Below are 18765 nucleotides of genomic sequence, written 5' to 3'. Positions count from 1 at the left end.
CTATACTTATGGGGTAAACGGAAATAACTATTTCCAACTGCAAGTATTGTACTGCTCACATTTAGGGGTAAATTAAATCATTCTGATGTAACTAGCATTATAATATTTTATATGTCCAAGACCTACAAATTTTCATTTGCCCCGAATAAATAATATAGTGTAGTGTGGAGTAAATGAAAATAAAAGTGTAATTGAAAATGTTATAAGCCTGGGGAAAACGAAAATTTGTTTGAATTACATAAAATACACTTTATTTAATCAAATAAATAGTTATTATCATTTGAAAAATATTTATTACAGTTTAATACTTATATTACTACTACTACTACTACTAACCTACTAATATTATTTATAATTTATGTGTTCCCTACCTACACAAAAATCAAGCATTGCTGTCGAGATATTATAATATTCTGGGAAGCAGATCTAATACAATTATATGTATATAACACAAAAAAAAATCGTTTAAATAAATAAACTATAAAACTTTATCAGGATATAAGTTTTATTTTTTTATAAATATTTTGATTTTTATTTAAAATACATTATAATTATATACTATACAATAATATACTTACATATCTCTTAGGCTTGTTTTGTATTTTGCGAATGAATCTTTTGTTAAATTTGTAATTGATGCTTTTCCAATTATCCTTAAAACAAAAATATTTATGAATAATATGTATTAAAAGATAACAAATTTTATCATCTTACAGTTCATGTAAAGGATTTGGCAGGTCATTTGGAATTTCTTTGAGTTCACTTTGAACACATGTACATTTAATTGATCCGTTATCATTGGTCGTGTTAAAACATTCGCAAAATTTATGAGGAATGGCAATTTCCATACTTCCAACTGAACTACATAAGTAATCAGCGAAAATCAAAGCAAGCGCTAAAACACCAGCAATGATATGTTTATGTGACATATTCAGACCTAGAACATAGAAATATAATTAATTTTTTATTATATAGTTTAGCAAGTGATAATAGTGTTGAATCACATGTCATATTTGCTGGGGATAATTAATTGATTTTAAAAATTATAATTTAAAAACGTATACCTAAGCATAATAATAAATTATTATATATTAATTTGTATTACGTTTATTATGATGGGAATGTTATCGGATCTAAGTTTCGGAAGACCGAGCTGCGACAACTAATGTTGGATATTAATTAAAATTAATCAAAACAAAAATTTCTATTTATTGATGGATTAATTATATTTTTATTTTATACTTGAGAAAAATTAAGATTTAAAAAAAAATTAAACTACGTAGATTTTCCATAGCCCGCGCGTTACTTCAAATTAAGTCATACTAAGGAAAAAATTGATGCATAAGCATAACAGTTTAAAATGAACGGGTGTTGGCAATTTCTCAAAATATATTTTATTTTATTGACCATTATTTAATACCTATTCTTTATAATTTATCACTTTATGATATTAGAAAATCTAGTATATCAACCCGAAACCCATAAATAAACAGCCTTGAGGCTCCGGCGCATTTCACTTCCTGTATCTTCGCTAATTTCGGCACTAAATATACATTCTAGAAAAAAAACATCAGATCTTATAAAAACAATATTAAAATATTATCTTTGTACGTTATTCTTGGGTGGTTTTACATAACAGATTAACGATAGACCACGCTTGGTCCTTCAGATGTAACAGACAAATCCAAATTAATATTGATGGCTGGATGGCGTGGTCTCGTGGTGGCAAGTGGCAATGTTTATTTTATTTATAGTGTTATAGTGAAATGTGTACTCTCTTATTATATAGTTGTACGTATATGTGTTGACATTGAACAGTGAAAATTTATCTTGGAGTTCACACTCAATAGTTACAATAAAAAAAAACTTTAAAATTTTATACGTATAACAGGTATATGTATTGTTATTTTTTTCGCAATTTAGTGATTTTGTGAGCAGATACTAGAAGTGGTTAGAATAATATGTGATAAATTTATAAATATGATGTAAAAATCTTGAGTGTCGTTATAATATTTTATAATACATACTTGGAATACGTCAATAATCTTAAAAATAGAAATGCATAATTGCAAAATTAATCTATGATATCAATATAAATTGGAAATTACAATGCGTTGTATATTATAATACTCGTATTATGTTAGTTATAATATAATATTGAAAAATGTTTAAATATAACTCATTACGTAAATATAATGTGTTTAATCCTTGTGTTTTAATATCATGGTGAAAATTTTAAATTATCATAGTATTTATTCATTTATATGCCAAGGTGCAGAATTTTTACATGATAAGTATTACTTTATTCTGTCAACTTGCAAAACAAACTTCACGACAGTAGAAAGTTTTTTTTTTTTTCCACCCTAGATTAGTGATTACTATTAACATTCACATGGAATTATTAAGTGGAAAATGTCATGCCTGTGGAATTACTCTATTGTTGTAAAAAACCTAAAAAAAAACCACGAAACTTTTCCTATTAAATTGTTTAAGTCCCATCTGTAATTTTTTGAACACCAAAGTCTAGATATTATACGTGAGTTCTCGTTCGAAATGTTTTTAAACAAATGAACGACCAGGCGTAATTCCCCTGGAGAATAACGACGTGCTCGACAATGAATGTACTTGTCATTTGGGATTTTAAATTATTATATAAAAAAAAACGTAACATTTTGTTTTTACTTATTCGAAGAAAAGTTCATGTGAATAATGACGCATAAAATACAAATAAAACCATTTTTTGTGTTATTAACATACGTAAACACAATAGTATAATACTGAACTGAACTTAAGACTAATAATGTATTTAACCATTTAAAATGTGATTTTGATTAATTATTTTTTCTTACTTATTATGCCAAATTTGTTTCTAATTTAGCATAATATTTTAAAATTGTTGTTGTATAGACAGTTTAAATCATAAATTTGTTTAATAATAAATTTACCCAACTTCTGTCTTCATACAATTTTATTATTGTTTTTTAACATAATTATTTATTAATAAAACAATATTTTATTCCAAGATGACATTGTTAGTAGTGTATGCAAATAAAATGAGCAGTTTGTTTACACATAATGACACATTGGCTCGATAAATTATTTATTATATGATATATATATATACATAAATATAACGCACGTGAAACATTTCAGTTTTATATTTTATTGCTGTAATTCGTCGTACAATTTTAACTCATCCTTTTTGGTACCGATATAAGTACACAGTTATTAAGTAAATTAAGTTATACCTACTACTACTATTTTGAAAGTAGAATCAAGAGAAACTTAGAACGAGAACCGCAAGGTCATTTGTATTTGAGTACCAAAAAACGCAGACAGAAGTAAAATAATATGTATTTTTTTAATAGTTTAAATTTCTTTATAATTCGTTAACGTTTTGGGTGTAAATTGTTTTTAAAAGGAGAATAAAACTGCGTGAAGAAATTCAATGTTTGTTGTAACAAAATGCTAAACTTGAGTCATAAATAAATTATTATTAACTTTTGGAAATCTAAGCGAATAGTTTTTTTTTACAAATTTAAAATTCGTATTCGTATGTGTCACAAGTGTATAATATGCACTTTTAAGTTTTAACAATGTATATTTACATGCAGCCTTTTAAAACCATATTTTTGTACGATAAATTATTTATGTATATATGTGTTATGTAATTATAAAAAGGTGACTGAGAATCTTATTTAATATATATAATAATTACCTAATAACTATTAACAGTTAAATATACTTCTATTTTTCAAGAACTTTAGTGGAAAACGCATATTGCCGAAACATCGAGAGGTATATATTTAAAAAAAAAAAGCTCGCGAGTGGAGGATGCTGCACATGAAAATGTCTACAAGACTAAAACACAAACGTAAACACAATCGTATTATCTAAACCGTCATCAGCGACCGGTACCTTGTGGCTCGAATCGTCCGGTGAAATATTAAAGTTTTTGGTCTCCATGTGCGGGTCAGAAAGTAAGATAATAATGCATTAAACTCAATAATAATGTACTTAAATCGCCCATATAATATTACGCGACGAAATGGCAGTACATTGCGTTTTATTTTCGTCGTAATAATTTAAATCTCCGTTCTTCCATTTTATGCATTAGGATTAAGGAGCTTTAAAATTTACTATCGAAAAACACTTTATATTTAAAAATAATATGGGTGATATGGTTAAGTAATAGGTGACCGTATAACACAATCAGAAATAATTTATGATCTATTTATCATTTAATCTTTTTCAAATATCGTTCAGTCTCCGATAAAAGAATCTTCATATTATTATGTTTAAATTTATTAAATTGCTTACTGTGTATAATAATTACAGGAGATTACCAAAAGTAGAGTAGACATTATTCTTTCGATATAAAATCGTTTTTTTATAAATATTTGACATGTTAAACACAAATCATATTCAAATAACTATGTGATTATTGTGATATCTATTAGTTACAGTCTAATTTTTTTTAATCGGATTACAAAGTTACTTATATAAAAACTAACCTATAATTTCTGAACATTTTCATACGGTAAAATGTTTTAATGTAATTGTGTGTTTCTAAGAACTTTTATTATCAAATAATTTATTCCAAAAATAAAATAAAATTAAAAATGTATAATTATTATAGATATATAATATAATATATTATATAGCTATTGTTAATAAGCCTACTATAATTTATTATGTCAACAATTAATTGATTAAATTATAAAGTAACCATTTAAATTATTGACTTTACTCCAAAATGTATAATCAACCAAGAATTTTTTGCTCCTTTCTACTTAAAAAAGAAATGTTGGTAAATAGCGAAAATTAAAAATGCACTTGGACTGATGTACATTGGCCAAGTGTATATACACTATATACTATATATACTATGTATTATACTATTATAGCATATAGTTTATTTATTTTTTCTGACTTTTAACTCAAATGTAACTGTACATTAGCATTAACATTTATTAACATTTAGAATGGAATTTCCAGTAAATCAAGACAATTTTCAAATTCCGGACTAGTATAATAATAGCTGTGTATTATATGTGGACTTCGGCGCCAATTGAGAATAAATCTGTTAACATGTTCGAGAACAAAAACCAATGCTGCATTTTTCATGCGTTCTGTCTGTCTTTCTCTCTCTTGAACTTTACGCCTTAAAACCTTTTTAGAATTCATTTATTCCGTTTTGTAGAAGATTGATTGATTTTTACTATCACAAGGTTATTATTGATCGGTACGATTGCGTTTAGCATATAATGTTCTTTGTATTAATGACTGAGAGAAACAAATTTTAGATATTTATTTAATGCTTTAAACATTTATTAATTTATTACTTTCTTACACACAACAATATTATATTATAATAAGATATCTACCTACAATTATAAATTTATAAATACTACTATGTAGTTACATGTAAAAAAATTTCTCATAGAATATGTTGTAAGAATAATTATTATTATGGATGACTATAATTACCATAAATTTGTTTTTCTATTAATCTGATACAAAGTATTCTATAAAATAGTAATTTTATTATATCATTCATCGTTATCGTTACATCAGTAACGATTTGACTTGTATTACTAATTTATTAGTTCGTTTTCGATGAAGTTTGAAAATCAGTATTTGACATTTTAAATTGTGTGAATATTATAATTGATTGTATTACACTCGTAATATACATAAATATATATATAACCATATTATAATTGTATGGATATCGTGAATGAAAATATAATGTTGGGAATGTGTGAGCGGTCACAGCAGTAATAATTGCTGTCCAACATTAGTGTCAAGCCGCTCCTCCGATTCTTTGTTATCTGGATTGGTAACCACTCGAAAATTAAGTAACACAACACGTCACGTCTTATATAATAATATATTCAAACATTAAAAATCGTGAGAAAAATGAATTAACAATTTGAAAAAGTTATATTATTGTTCACTTAAGTATTATTCGGATGCATAAACAATTGATTAGTTTAATAATTCACTAAAATTTAATAGACCAATCATTGACCACTAAATAATGTTTAACGAATCTCATTATTGATATTATATTATATTTAGTGATTGTTCGTACGACACGTCATATATGAGGTATTGGGGTATATACATAGATTAGCTTATTATAATTTGTTGAGATGTGTTTCGATAGGACAAGGCAATACCCAAATTATTTAAATCAGTATCTAAATTGTATAAAACTTAAATATAAACACTAAATATTATACTTACGATTAGCTACAATTTTTATTTTTATTATTATTATGATTGTATAAATTATTAAATTTTTAGAAGTATATTATTCATAAATATTAATTAATAAATAATTTTTTTTTAAAAAAAAGTTCATTAATGTGAACAGATTTTTGGTTCGAACAAAAAATACTCCTTTTAAAGTATCATGTGTTACCTTTAAATACAGTGTTTAAAATATACATAGAAAAGGTCATTTTTTAAAAGTTTGTTCAAGTATTACAAAAAATATTGACCATCGTAGAAACTACAAAACTGTTATTTTAACCGAAATTTGATGGGAAAATGTTTTCGATATTTATTTTTGTGTTAAACTGAATATTATGATTTATAGTATACATTATACATCTATCCTGAGTAGATATAAACGATGTGAGACAAATTTCCAAAATATAGCTACTGTAGTATATAATATAGTCTAATTTTTGAAATTTTAATGTCGCAGATGTCACAGCTGATAGAAATAATCTTTTTATTTATGTGTTAAACATTATTCTAATTCTTTTTATCAATATAGTATTATTATAAATACTTATAATATTGTTGAACTATGTAAATAACTGACTTTTATAGATTTGTTATTGGAACATAAATCTGCTTTATATATATTGTTTTAAACATTAATTCTTTAAATCCATGAGACAGACAGATTACTGAGATTACGAAAAATGTTTTGAAACATCATTCTCTTTTAAATTAGTTGCTCCCTGTTATATCACATTGCACTAAATTCCACCAGCTCATTCAATGTTCTTACTACTAAAATCAAGTTTAAAGCATAATGATTAATTTATCAACTTATCAAATCAAATATCAAAATAATAACTCGAATTTACTACCCATTAATGTTTAAGACTAGTAATTTGATCTTTATTTAACATATTTTATCAATTTAATGACACAACGTTAATGACTAAAATTAACATTTCTATAGTCGTCTAATAACGTGGCAATATTTCTTATAAAAATATACAATGTCTGCAATATATTATTAAAGCTGGATATTAACGAGTTAAAAAGTTAGTTAACTCGCAATCCTTGTATATTATAATACTAAATTTGAGCTCGAAGAGTGAATACAAAAATTTATCCATTTTATTTCTTACAATATAATAAACTCTATAATCAATTTACCAATAATAATTGAATGAAGCTATAATATATTTTTGTTTTTTAATTTTATATAAATTAATTTCTTCGTATATTTTTATGATCAACTCAAAAAAAAAAAAAAATTATATTAAAATACGATATATTAATATCATTATATACCTAATCTTTAATAATAAACTAGATGATAATTAACTACTAATTTTATACTATATTAATAATTTAATTAATGGGGTGCCTCATTGATTTCCTGGGTAATTTCAGAAATAGTTCGACTGTTTAAATCAATATAAATGAATATAATAATTTAAATAAGTTTAAATTTACAATTTCTATAACCTGGTATTTATTTTTAACCTTGTATAACAGGTAATAATATACTAATGACATACTTAAATTTTAAAATTGGTGTCTAATTAATTAATAGTTATTGATAAATCGAATGATTCCAAATAACCACAACCAAGCGTAAAAATTCTGTAACTTTTAATTATTTTATTAGGAACGACAGACCTAAATACCTAATATTAAGACACGTACCAAAGACATGGTATAAATACATATATCTAGTGACTTAACGTTGAATTAACTAATTACACTCATGTGCAATAGAGCAACATGTATGTTTGGTTTTTTTTTTTTTTAAACAAAACTGTTATGTATTTAAAGATCCAACTTATTCAAAAGCACTATTTTATTCATTCATACGTTCATTAGTTGAATGCGGTTCAATTATATGGAGTCCTTATCAAACTAACCACATTACTAAAATCAAAAAATACAAAAACCTTTTCTTCGTATGATCCGTTACAAACTTAAGCAGATATATGGTTTAACAACGGTATTCTTTTTTTATACACCTAAATTATTAAACAATTTAAGTGACCGAGCTCTTATCCAAAATTCCTCCAAATATACCACACCACATTACACTCTTCATTCTTCATTTTTTTTTTATGTACAACCTTAAAATTGAAATTATAGGTAGACATTATAATACCCCTTTAAATGGAATTGTATTAAATGGCAATTCCATTAATAATTTTGAATAAAGTAATAATATATAATATAATATAATATATTATTTTTTTAATCCACCAAGCAAGTTGAAAAATGTCTAAGTAATAACTTGTATTATTTATATTTTGTATTAATATTTAATAAAAATTATGAGATGATTAATTCATAAAATAATAATTAAATTAATTTTGTTTAATTGTTACATTCCTACTTTATACTATATCTACCCTTACATTCTCAAATTGTTGAATATTGGTTGTAAGACTTTTATATATTTTATTTTACATTACTGTAATCTTTGCCCATAAAGGACGTTATAACTTATTGTAAATTTCTTAGAATAAATTATCATCTATTCTGTCATTTTTCATAAGATACAGTTAATATTTAACATGAAGACATCAAATTTCAACTTTCAACTTCAAAGAACAACTGAAAGGATTTCCAAACTTTAACTATAATAATTAATAATATATAATTTTATTGATTTCATTATTGTTTTAAAAGTTTCTGGGAGTCAGGAAATCCTTTTAGTTATTCTTTACGGTTGAAAGTTGAGATTGTATGTCTTTACAGTCTTGTCTGTAGAAAATTATAATAAACAAATTTACTATAAAATAATAAACAAATCAATAATATATATAAATATATAATATATTAATTATTACCTGTTTTAGTTAAAGATTTTAATAAAATCGTTTATATATAGTTTAACTTGTTTTTATTGATATAATTGTTATCGATGTTTCTATAAATATCGCTTTCAAACATTTTGGTAATTTGCAATCATTAAAGAATAGCAAATATCACAAATTTTAAGTATTAGATACAACAATAAAAAAAAACCATTAATTTTATATTTCTATAGCTACATATTCATATTAAGTTAATATCAGAGATCTAAATTATAACAAGATTAAAATATAATATATAAATAATATTATACTGGATGAGTGTTAAGGCTATTGATCCTGAGTTTGTTTTAATGAAAAATATTAGTATAAACTGTCGGTCATTTAACCACTATCCTACATTCACGTTTAATTGTAAATATAAAAAAACAGCAAGACCACATAATTAACAAATGCCTATACATATTATCTGCAATCTTGTTTCCGATATTACGTCTTGTTAAAATATTTTTTTTTCATACAAAATTATAACTAGTTTTCAATCTTTAGTAATAAATCCAAATTCACTATATTAAATGTAACTATATTATAAAATTATGTTATTAACGAACGTGTGTGTCTTCAGAAGTCATTTAACGTATCTACGTAATTTCTGTTAGTAAATCGTATCGGGAAAGTATAAAAAAAATTGCTAATTTTTTTATTCAATTGATAAAGTGCTTAACAGTGTTGATTTTTTCATTCCATCTCTAGTAGTCTAGTTACTTAAACCTTTTAAGCATTTTTCAAAACAATTACAAGTAAATAGCATTAACAGTTCATCTAACAATGTAAACGTAATAACCCTTTTCTTTTGAAAAGAAAATCTATCTAAGCATTAAGTTACAATGTCAAAAATAGGGTACTTTTTCTGAACGAAAATCAATAACACAAGTAAAGTGTATACAAATGCATTCAAGACATTAAAAATTAACAACCATTAAAATGGTTTAATTGAAAAAAAAATTTGTTTACTTTAATTTAATTAAACAATATTACATAGGTACATATATTACATAATAATATATGAGTAAAGAATTCATTAATCATGATATACTAATGATTCATTATTCATAAATGTTGAGCATTTGAGCCGACTGTCCTATTCATACATAAGACGCATTTCGTATTTTATACTAAATCATGATAATTTTTAAAACAAGAATATTATAACTTTTATACAATTGAATTAAATTAAACTTTCACCACAAAAATATAACTTATATAATACCTACAGAGTGATGCAATACAATTCACAATTAAAGACATTTTTTTATTCAAATACATTTATTTATGTATTATTTTTTAATAAACGTTTTTACATGTATTTAAAATTTATAAAAGCTGATCTGTGTTATTTTTTTAGCACGTTCATTGTAAATATGATTATTATAATATTATGATTGACGAGAACATTTATTTTGAAATATATGACGGCGTTCCGAATATGCAATTAAGCTACACTTAATATCATAATAATAATAATAATATATACGCCTATATACATGACAATATTAAATGGTTATTGATATTGTTATTATTATTTTAATATTATAATTTTATTTTGCTTCTGTTGGAAAAATAATCACGGATACCTTTAAGTATAATATATAAATATATAATATACATATACATATTATAATAAATAATAATATATTATGTATATTACATAAAAATTAATTTAAACTTTTTATATTGTTTTATCATTATGCTTTAATATATATATATTATATATATTATAAATAACATTTACAAGTTTAAATTTTATACAGTAGAAAACTTACAGAGTTTTCAGTTTTGCGATTTTAAAATAACTAAATTTAATTTAAATGATAATTAAATAATTTCTGGTCGAATTCAAAAAGTTTTTATTAATATTGCCTACTATTTAAATTTAACTTTAATTTATAATTTACGCGAAGAATAAATTTTTAGGAAAAAAAATATTAATAATAATTTGACTTTTATAATAACCATAAGTCTACAGCTATACAGATAACTATTCACGAATGTTCCTAGAAAATACAATTCATATTTAACAATATGTTGAAGTAAAAATGTAGTAAACTATTATTTATTTATTATTTATTATTCGAACATATTAAAATTCAAATATATCAAAATAAAAAATCAAATAATATATAGTATATTTATGTTTACCATAAAAAAAAACGTAAATAATCGTTTAAATAAAATATAGGTATTAACGAATGTATTTTTAATTTATTTTTATTGTTGATCATTTAAAACTGTAGTATTACATATTTGTTTTTATTTTGGAGATAAGGGAACAATTTATAATTATTACGCACAGGCTTAAATATTAGTTAAACTAAACAAAATTCAACTACCGAAACAAATTTATTTTATTAGCAGCTTAACAGTATAAATGGCTATAAAACTAAACATATTTTGTTAACTTGATAAAAATATTCGATTAAAAAATTTTAATTTTTTTTTTGTAAATTATGATCTAAATAGATTTTATTAAATATATCATTATTAAACCACGAATTACAATAATTTTGAATAAAAATAAATAATGTATGACTTTTAAATTTTAATTTAATGATATTAATTTATTTTACTGAGCAATTAAAAAAAAAATGAATAGAAATAGCGTCAGACTGCATAACCTTTTATTTTACTTTTGAAAAATGTACTAATGTTTGTAATACAATCATTAAACAGGCCTATATTCATAAAATGTAATTAAAATTACATTACTGTGGTAATTATTATGAATTTAAAAATTATATTAAAATGTTTGAAAAATAAACTAAATAATATACTTAATGTTATGTTATAATGTATTCAACAACCTATAATTTATAACAATGCACTAATATCAATTTTATTTATTCATTGGCATCTTGTAATTTTTTATTTGTTTAGTTTAATATTCTCTCATACGTACATTTATAATTAAAACCAAAACTAATTTTGAAAATGAAATATGGTTACAACTTAATTTAGGTTATAATTGTGTCTAATATATTAATACTAAATTATATATGACTGTATAATTACTACTGTAATACTGTGTGTTGTGATTAATTTCAATATATTAGATATCTATGGACTAACGTTGCGGTATAATATTCTATACAATAAACTTGCTCACACAAAAAAAAATTTACAAGTTGTAAATATTTAAGTAAAAAAAGTATAAACATAAATTAAAATAATGATATACAACATTACTAAAAAAACTGACAGTGTTAAGATTTTGATTATAATAAAACCCCATCTTGTGTGTAATAACGTTTTACTTTTACTGCTTCTTTTCTCAATACGTACCATGCAATGTATTATAGATATATATATATATAAATTGCATGTATAAGTCTACGTGATCTAAATTCCAGAAAGTTGACAGAATTCGTAGCGACAATTTTCAATTCTACAACTACAATAACACTTAGTATGTATTTCAATGCTATGGGAAATGAGCATGATACTCGAATTTTATTCATTTATTTTTCACGTAGTCGAACACAAATACATACACAAACAACACATTTTTCAACCCATATTTACTGTACGTGAAATATATAGTTTGTTATTGAAAATAATAAACTATATATTATATTGTATACGTGATATCTTGTATCATTTATAATGTCATTATAAAAATGTTTATACAAATAAGTAGTCATAAATATCATGCATCATTAATAATTTTACTGAAATAGTAAAATATCTATTATTATAAGGTATTCAATTTAATAATTATGTCGAAAAACAATCGTTTCTTGGTTAATTAGTTAATTAGTATTATATAATATTAAATATGTACTACACTATTAGACGGGATATAAATAAAATAAAAATGTACAATTGCTATAATATTGGATGTGATTATACCAAAACTAAGAGCATTTTTTTATATTCCAAAAATAAATCATATGATATATATTAATTTAATTTAGCTACAAGTGAGAAAAATGTACAACTAAAATTAAATTACATAATAACTATATTATTATTATTTTCTGCAAATAAGAATCAGTACTAACTCATACCCAATGTAAAAATTTTCCTACGATTCAACTATATATTATTATGTTAAAAATGACGAAGTAAGTTTTTAATTTTGCTTTATTTCACTTTTGATTTATACTAAAATATCGAAAACTAAGTTACCATCGCCCATCAATAATATATACTTTTTTTCTAATTTACTTTTGAAAATAGTTTCTTATCAGGCACCTACACCAAATATATGTATTTGTTCCATTCCTTCATATAATATTAAATATTAGATTTCATTAATTTTCTTACTTTTTACCATAAGTTTTTAATGAAAATCTATTTAAATAGTTAATACTGTATAGAGAATTCAAAACTATAAATAATTGAACCAATAAGTTTACTTGGTAAATATTTAATTTTCTTCATTACAAAATTATGTTATAAATCAATTATAATATGCACTATTAAATACTTAATATATAACTTATATTTTTTTACGTTTTCATAAATTATATCTACTTTAAATAACTTATAAGACTTAATAAGATATCTATGAATTTTAATCTTTTATTTTGAAATAAAATTATCAAAATAGAATTATAATATTATATTCCAAGCTAAACTCCTACAATTATTATCAAGTGCACTTTGTCAAGTTTTACATGTATAAAGAAAGTAAGTGCTAATAGGTAATGTACAAACTTTGGAAGTCTTACCCTGTTGTCCCATAAGACTCATTTGCAAGTATTCATAAACTATATGGGTTCGTCCTACATATGCAGGTATATTAACGTAATAGTCGAAAAAGATATTGTGGTATTATTGCAATTGATATTTATTTTATAGAAAAGTAAATTACCTTATAGTCAAAGTGGTGATCAAATTACATGATACCTAGGCCTGCCACATTCAATCCACTATAAATTATTATCTGGTTGGTCGAAGTATTCTTGATTTAAGTATATAAATATATAATTCGTATGTCTGTCTCTTTTTATATAAATTTTTATAGGTTTGTGTACGTTTGAAAAACTACTGAGACAATTAGTACCAAATTGTGTACTCTTGTTTGTTAAGACTTTAAGAGTGTTTATACTTTCATTTTAACTCATATAAAAATAATAAAATCGAATTTCTATCAAAAATCTAACCAATAAAAATGCAAAGTTAAAAACTATTTAAAAAAAAAAAAAAACCCTATGGAAGTATTAATATTTACATTGTGGTTAAGTCTTCTCTTTCCTTACTCCATAACTTTTATTAATTTCTACTTTCATGAGAAACAATGCATTTTTATTTATATTGCTTAATACTTGTCCAATTTATTACATACATTATTACAATTACATATAGTGCTGTAATTTATATTTGTTTATTTTTTTTCCAAAAAAATTCAGACTATACAGTTAGTATTTTGTATATAAATAATAATATATTCAATCATGACTATGAACCTAACTCTAACGATGTTGTAGGTCAGTGAAGTTCGCTAGATCACGAAAAACATCAATTTTTGTCTTAGTGTAAAATTTTAGTGCTTAATAAGTAGTTTCAGAATATTTATAACTAAAAAATAGAACTCTCTTCAAATCAGAGTTATCGTTATATAGTCATTTTAAAAACTAACGGGAGTGTGGAAAGATTTAATTTTTGCTATTTAATGTATAAGATACAATAAGTAGTATTGCGATCAGTATTTTAAGTGACTACGAACTGTACTACCTTATAACTTTACAAGGCACCGAATCTCTTGCTCCACGAACCTAACGTTATTTTTTAAAGACTACGTGAATTAAATACCATAAAGAAACGTCTATTTTGCATGCACGTGATAAGTATTCCGTAGAGATCCATTCAGTTAATCGACTTGCCGACTATATCGTAAAACAATAGCTTGAGAAATGCAGCGCCTAATAAAAAAGCAATGAAATTAATTCTGTATAATTTATTTTTCGGATCCTTGGTCACCATGAAAATGTTTTTTGTACAGACCTCGGAAAAAAAGAAAAAAAGATGTTGCTTGCCATTAGACTGTAGCATATCCCTCAACCACATTTTAGTTCTAAAATTTACGAGACTCATTAAACTAATTATAAACTAATTGCTAAAAAAAGTGAATTTTTAGTAACAGTTATATTATATTAATATCAATTAAATTTTGATTGACAATTACAATAACCGAGGTTAATATATATACGGAGTGTAATCGTTACTTGGAAACACTCTATAACTTAACAAATGTTAAATATATCTGAATTCTATTTATTTTTGGTGCTTCACAAATTTTTTTTTCTAAATAGTAACCCCACATTTTTTGGTTAATTATTTTTAATCTTATTTTTTCATGAATTTTAATGGTCAAACCAACTTTCTATGTTAAAAAATAGCCGAGTTATGGATATATCTAGGTTTGATATTGTTTTTTTAACATTTTTGAATTATTCATAAATTTTATGACTTGAACTATTCATTTTTACACCTCATGAAATCTTCTAGTGATATTTTTAGTATCTAATTTTAAAAAGGATTCTCTTTGCCTATAGAAACTAATTTTTATAAGTTAGTCTCCTTAGGCTATTAAAAAAAAATATATTAAATTAATTTTTTTAATTTTAATTTTTATAGTTAAAAATTATATTTATTTAGCTTATAAATTGTTTAAATTGCTTCTGCCCTCCGTAGAAATTCTCTATTTTTTGCAGATGAAATTTGCCTTTCAGTAAATTGATTACACGCCGCAATTATTTTTTCTTTCAAATTAATAAGATTAGTAGGTGGGTTTGCATAGATGACAGTTTTTAGATGTCCCCACAAAAAGCAATCTAATGGTGTATGATCTGGTGATCGAGGTGGCCATTTTATTATACCATTAGTTCCTATCCAACGGGTTTTCAACATTTCACGACCATTGCATATGTGCCGGGGCTCCATCTTATTGCAAAATCAAATTATTTCTCGTTGCAAAAGGAATATTGTCTAGCATGATCGGTAGCTCATTCATTAGAAATTCCAGATACCGTATTCCATTTAAATGTACCTGTCGTAGAAATAAGATCTCAACAATTGATCTCCAATCAAACCACACCAAACATTTGTACCCCAGACAGATTGGTTATTTGTTTAAAAAACTCAATGAGGATTTTGATTGTCCCAATACCGATTATTTCTGTTTATTAATTATCCCGTTGTTGGTGAAATTCGATTCATCTGTCCATAATATGTAATTTAAAATAATAGGATTGTCTTAATAATTAATGTAATGGAAATATGTAAAACATATAAGTACATTTTCAAAGAAACAATCTTGTGTTTTTTTTTCCATAAGTTTTTGTTAACTCAATTTAATTGTCAAAGCTGAAATAATAATAAAATAGTTCTAATGCATAAATTACTTATAAAACATATTTTTCTTTTAAATTTCATTAGAAAATATCTTAAAAGATTACAAAAAATAAGAAGTTTGACCTACGCAATAGTAGAATCATATTATAATATATTATTCTCTGGAACCTTAACTTTAACATCAACCACACCCACTCATTCATTACACATTTTTACCATAATACCAATGACGTAATTACGTACATAATTTCTGAAGGGAGGAGTTGAGTAGTGGAAAAAATAAGTGTATTAAAGTAAATACTAATGATAGGTAACCTTTTCTCAAGAAATGTATTATCAGAGCGTAGATCTAAATGATCTTTGAGACAACAAAATGTCTTTAAAATACAATTTATACTTTAATAAAAGTACAACACATATAAAATTGTCTGTAACATACTTTTTAGTAACAATTATTATATTTAAATTGTATAATTATACATGATTTGTTGTTGATGGAATCTGTAAATAAAATTATATGTGCCAATATGAGACGAACATTTTACTATCAACCGTTACGCAGCCTCTCCAGTTTTTATCTGTTACATAGGTATAAACACGAATAAAACGAAGCAAATATTTTATTTTATTTTTACTTTTATTGGAATAATTTAAGCTGAATTTTTATTAAGTTTTATTCATTTTTAAAATATATTGGATTATTTTATAATTTATAAAATATATGCAAATAATTATTACAGCTATATGTATTATACTACATAAAGTATATACTTTAATTAATCAAATAAACTTTTTTAAACACAAATAACTGTATTGTATTTTTAGCTTTTTCTAACACACATTATTCCATAAATTTTCCTTTTTATAAAAAAAGGTTACCTACTGGGGAATCTATCTTTACATCCTCTCACGTGACATGTGTACGTGCCTGGTTAACAGTAGGTATGAATGTATGATACACAATGGCCCGTACGCGCAATCCACATCAGTACTAGTCTAACACGTAACTTACCTATAGACCCTTTGTCTTCAATGTATGATATAAATTATCTACATCCGATCGATCAAGTATCTTTGATATATTGTACTTTTTTTTTTATATGTCACTTTACACATTCTTCTACCTCACCACAACTTATCTTAATATTGTATAATTTATGAACTCAGGATAAAACATTATACTATTCTGAATTAGGACTAAATATGAAAAAATTACGATACACTCGTTATTCAAATTAGTTAATTATTAATTTAATAAAATTAAATAATTATTTATTTTTAGTTGGATGGATTAATATTGCTGATTTTTGTAAAAATCCTGATAAGATTTTAAATATTATTTACTGTATGTTAAAAATAATACCAACTAAGACAATCGAATAACATATATTTTTTCGTAAGGAAACTCTACTCTGATTGGTGTTAAACACTCAATCAATGAATATTGCGCAAACGTAGGACAACAGAAAAAAATCTCGCTTGAGCTTAGTTGAAAATATTACAAGTTTTATTTACACAAAAAAAAAATATGATTTTACCAGTCTAATGTTCTTGACACCACTGCATGAAGTAAAAATATTAAAAAATAAATAAAAGAAACGTGTCAGTCAATGTACGTGAACAATAGAAGAAAGACAAACAAATAATTAATCTAGTACTCCAACTAAAAGTTGTCAGAGAAGAAAAACTTTATCACTTTGGTTTGTTGCTGTTAATGGAAAAAAAGTTATTATACCTTCATCTTAAATAAATTAGTCTCATCGTGTAATATATCAAAATAACGCACATGCTGAAAAAAATGTTATTGTAAAACATTTTTTTGACAAAAAAAAAAAAATTAATAAATAAATAAATTAAGTAAAATAAATAAATAGATGCCACAAGATGAACGCAATAAGCAGATTTCTGTAAAAGGAAGTATATAAATCCTAACCTATATAAAAATTACAAAAATATTTTGAAGCGTTCATAAAAAAAAAAAAGTAATGATAATAATAAAAGACATAGATAGAGCATAAGCCGGCGAATTAAAAGAAATATATTAATTATTATCATTTAAACTACTATTGTTGTGTTATAGATTTATATAATATAGGCCGGAGTGGATCAAACCTAAACCGATCGAGTTTTAAACAAATATATAATATTCATATTCGTAATATAATGTATACTAATATGATGTCTATTAATTAATCGCCAATCAATCGAGTAGTGTTACCTAATCTAATTGGCCAATTTTCTAATAGAACACGTACTCAACCCGCATAAGCTCGGTACAGTGGACATTTCAACACGGAAGCGAAATTTGAAAACACGTCATGTGATTCATTTAACTTGTTACACTACAAGATACAAAGCGGGAGCGGGTTACCAG

At 24.1% G+C, this 18765-nt stretch overlaps 1 protein-coding gene across 2 annotated transcripts in view; it reads right to left on the bottom strand.

The window, feature by feature from the left end:
- The window catches only part of LOC113559318 (lutropin-choriogonadotropic hormone receptor-like), a 118488-nt gene that overhangs the window by 60289 nt on the left and 39434 nt on the right, over positions 1 to 18765 (bottom strand). For both annotated transcript variants that reach the window (XR_003405925.1, XM_026965000.1), the window contains exons 2-3: positions 715 to 937; positions 579 to 653 (exon numbers count right to left, since the gene is read on the bottom strand). Coding sequence is in view for 1 of the 2 variants with exons in the window: in XM_026965000.1 (XP_026820801.1) it covers positions 579 to 653; positions 715 to 929 (290 nt within the window). In the remaining variant the exon portion in view is untranslated. The remainder of the gene's footprint in view (positions 1 to 578; positions 654 to 714; positions 938 to 18765) is intronic.

This window comes from Rhopalosiphum maidis, chromosome 1 (assembly GCF_003676215.2).
Source record: "Rhopalosiphum maidis isolate BTI-1 chromosome 1, ASM367621v3, whole genome shotgun sequence".
NCBI lineage: Eukaryota > Metazoa > Arthropoda > Insecta > Hemiptera > Aphididae > Rhopalosiphum > Rhopalosiphum maidis.
The sequence above is the reverse complement of the archived record's forward strand: the minus strand, read 5'-3'. Positions and strand labels throughout refer to the sequence as shown.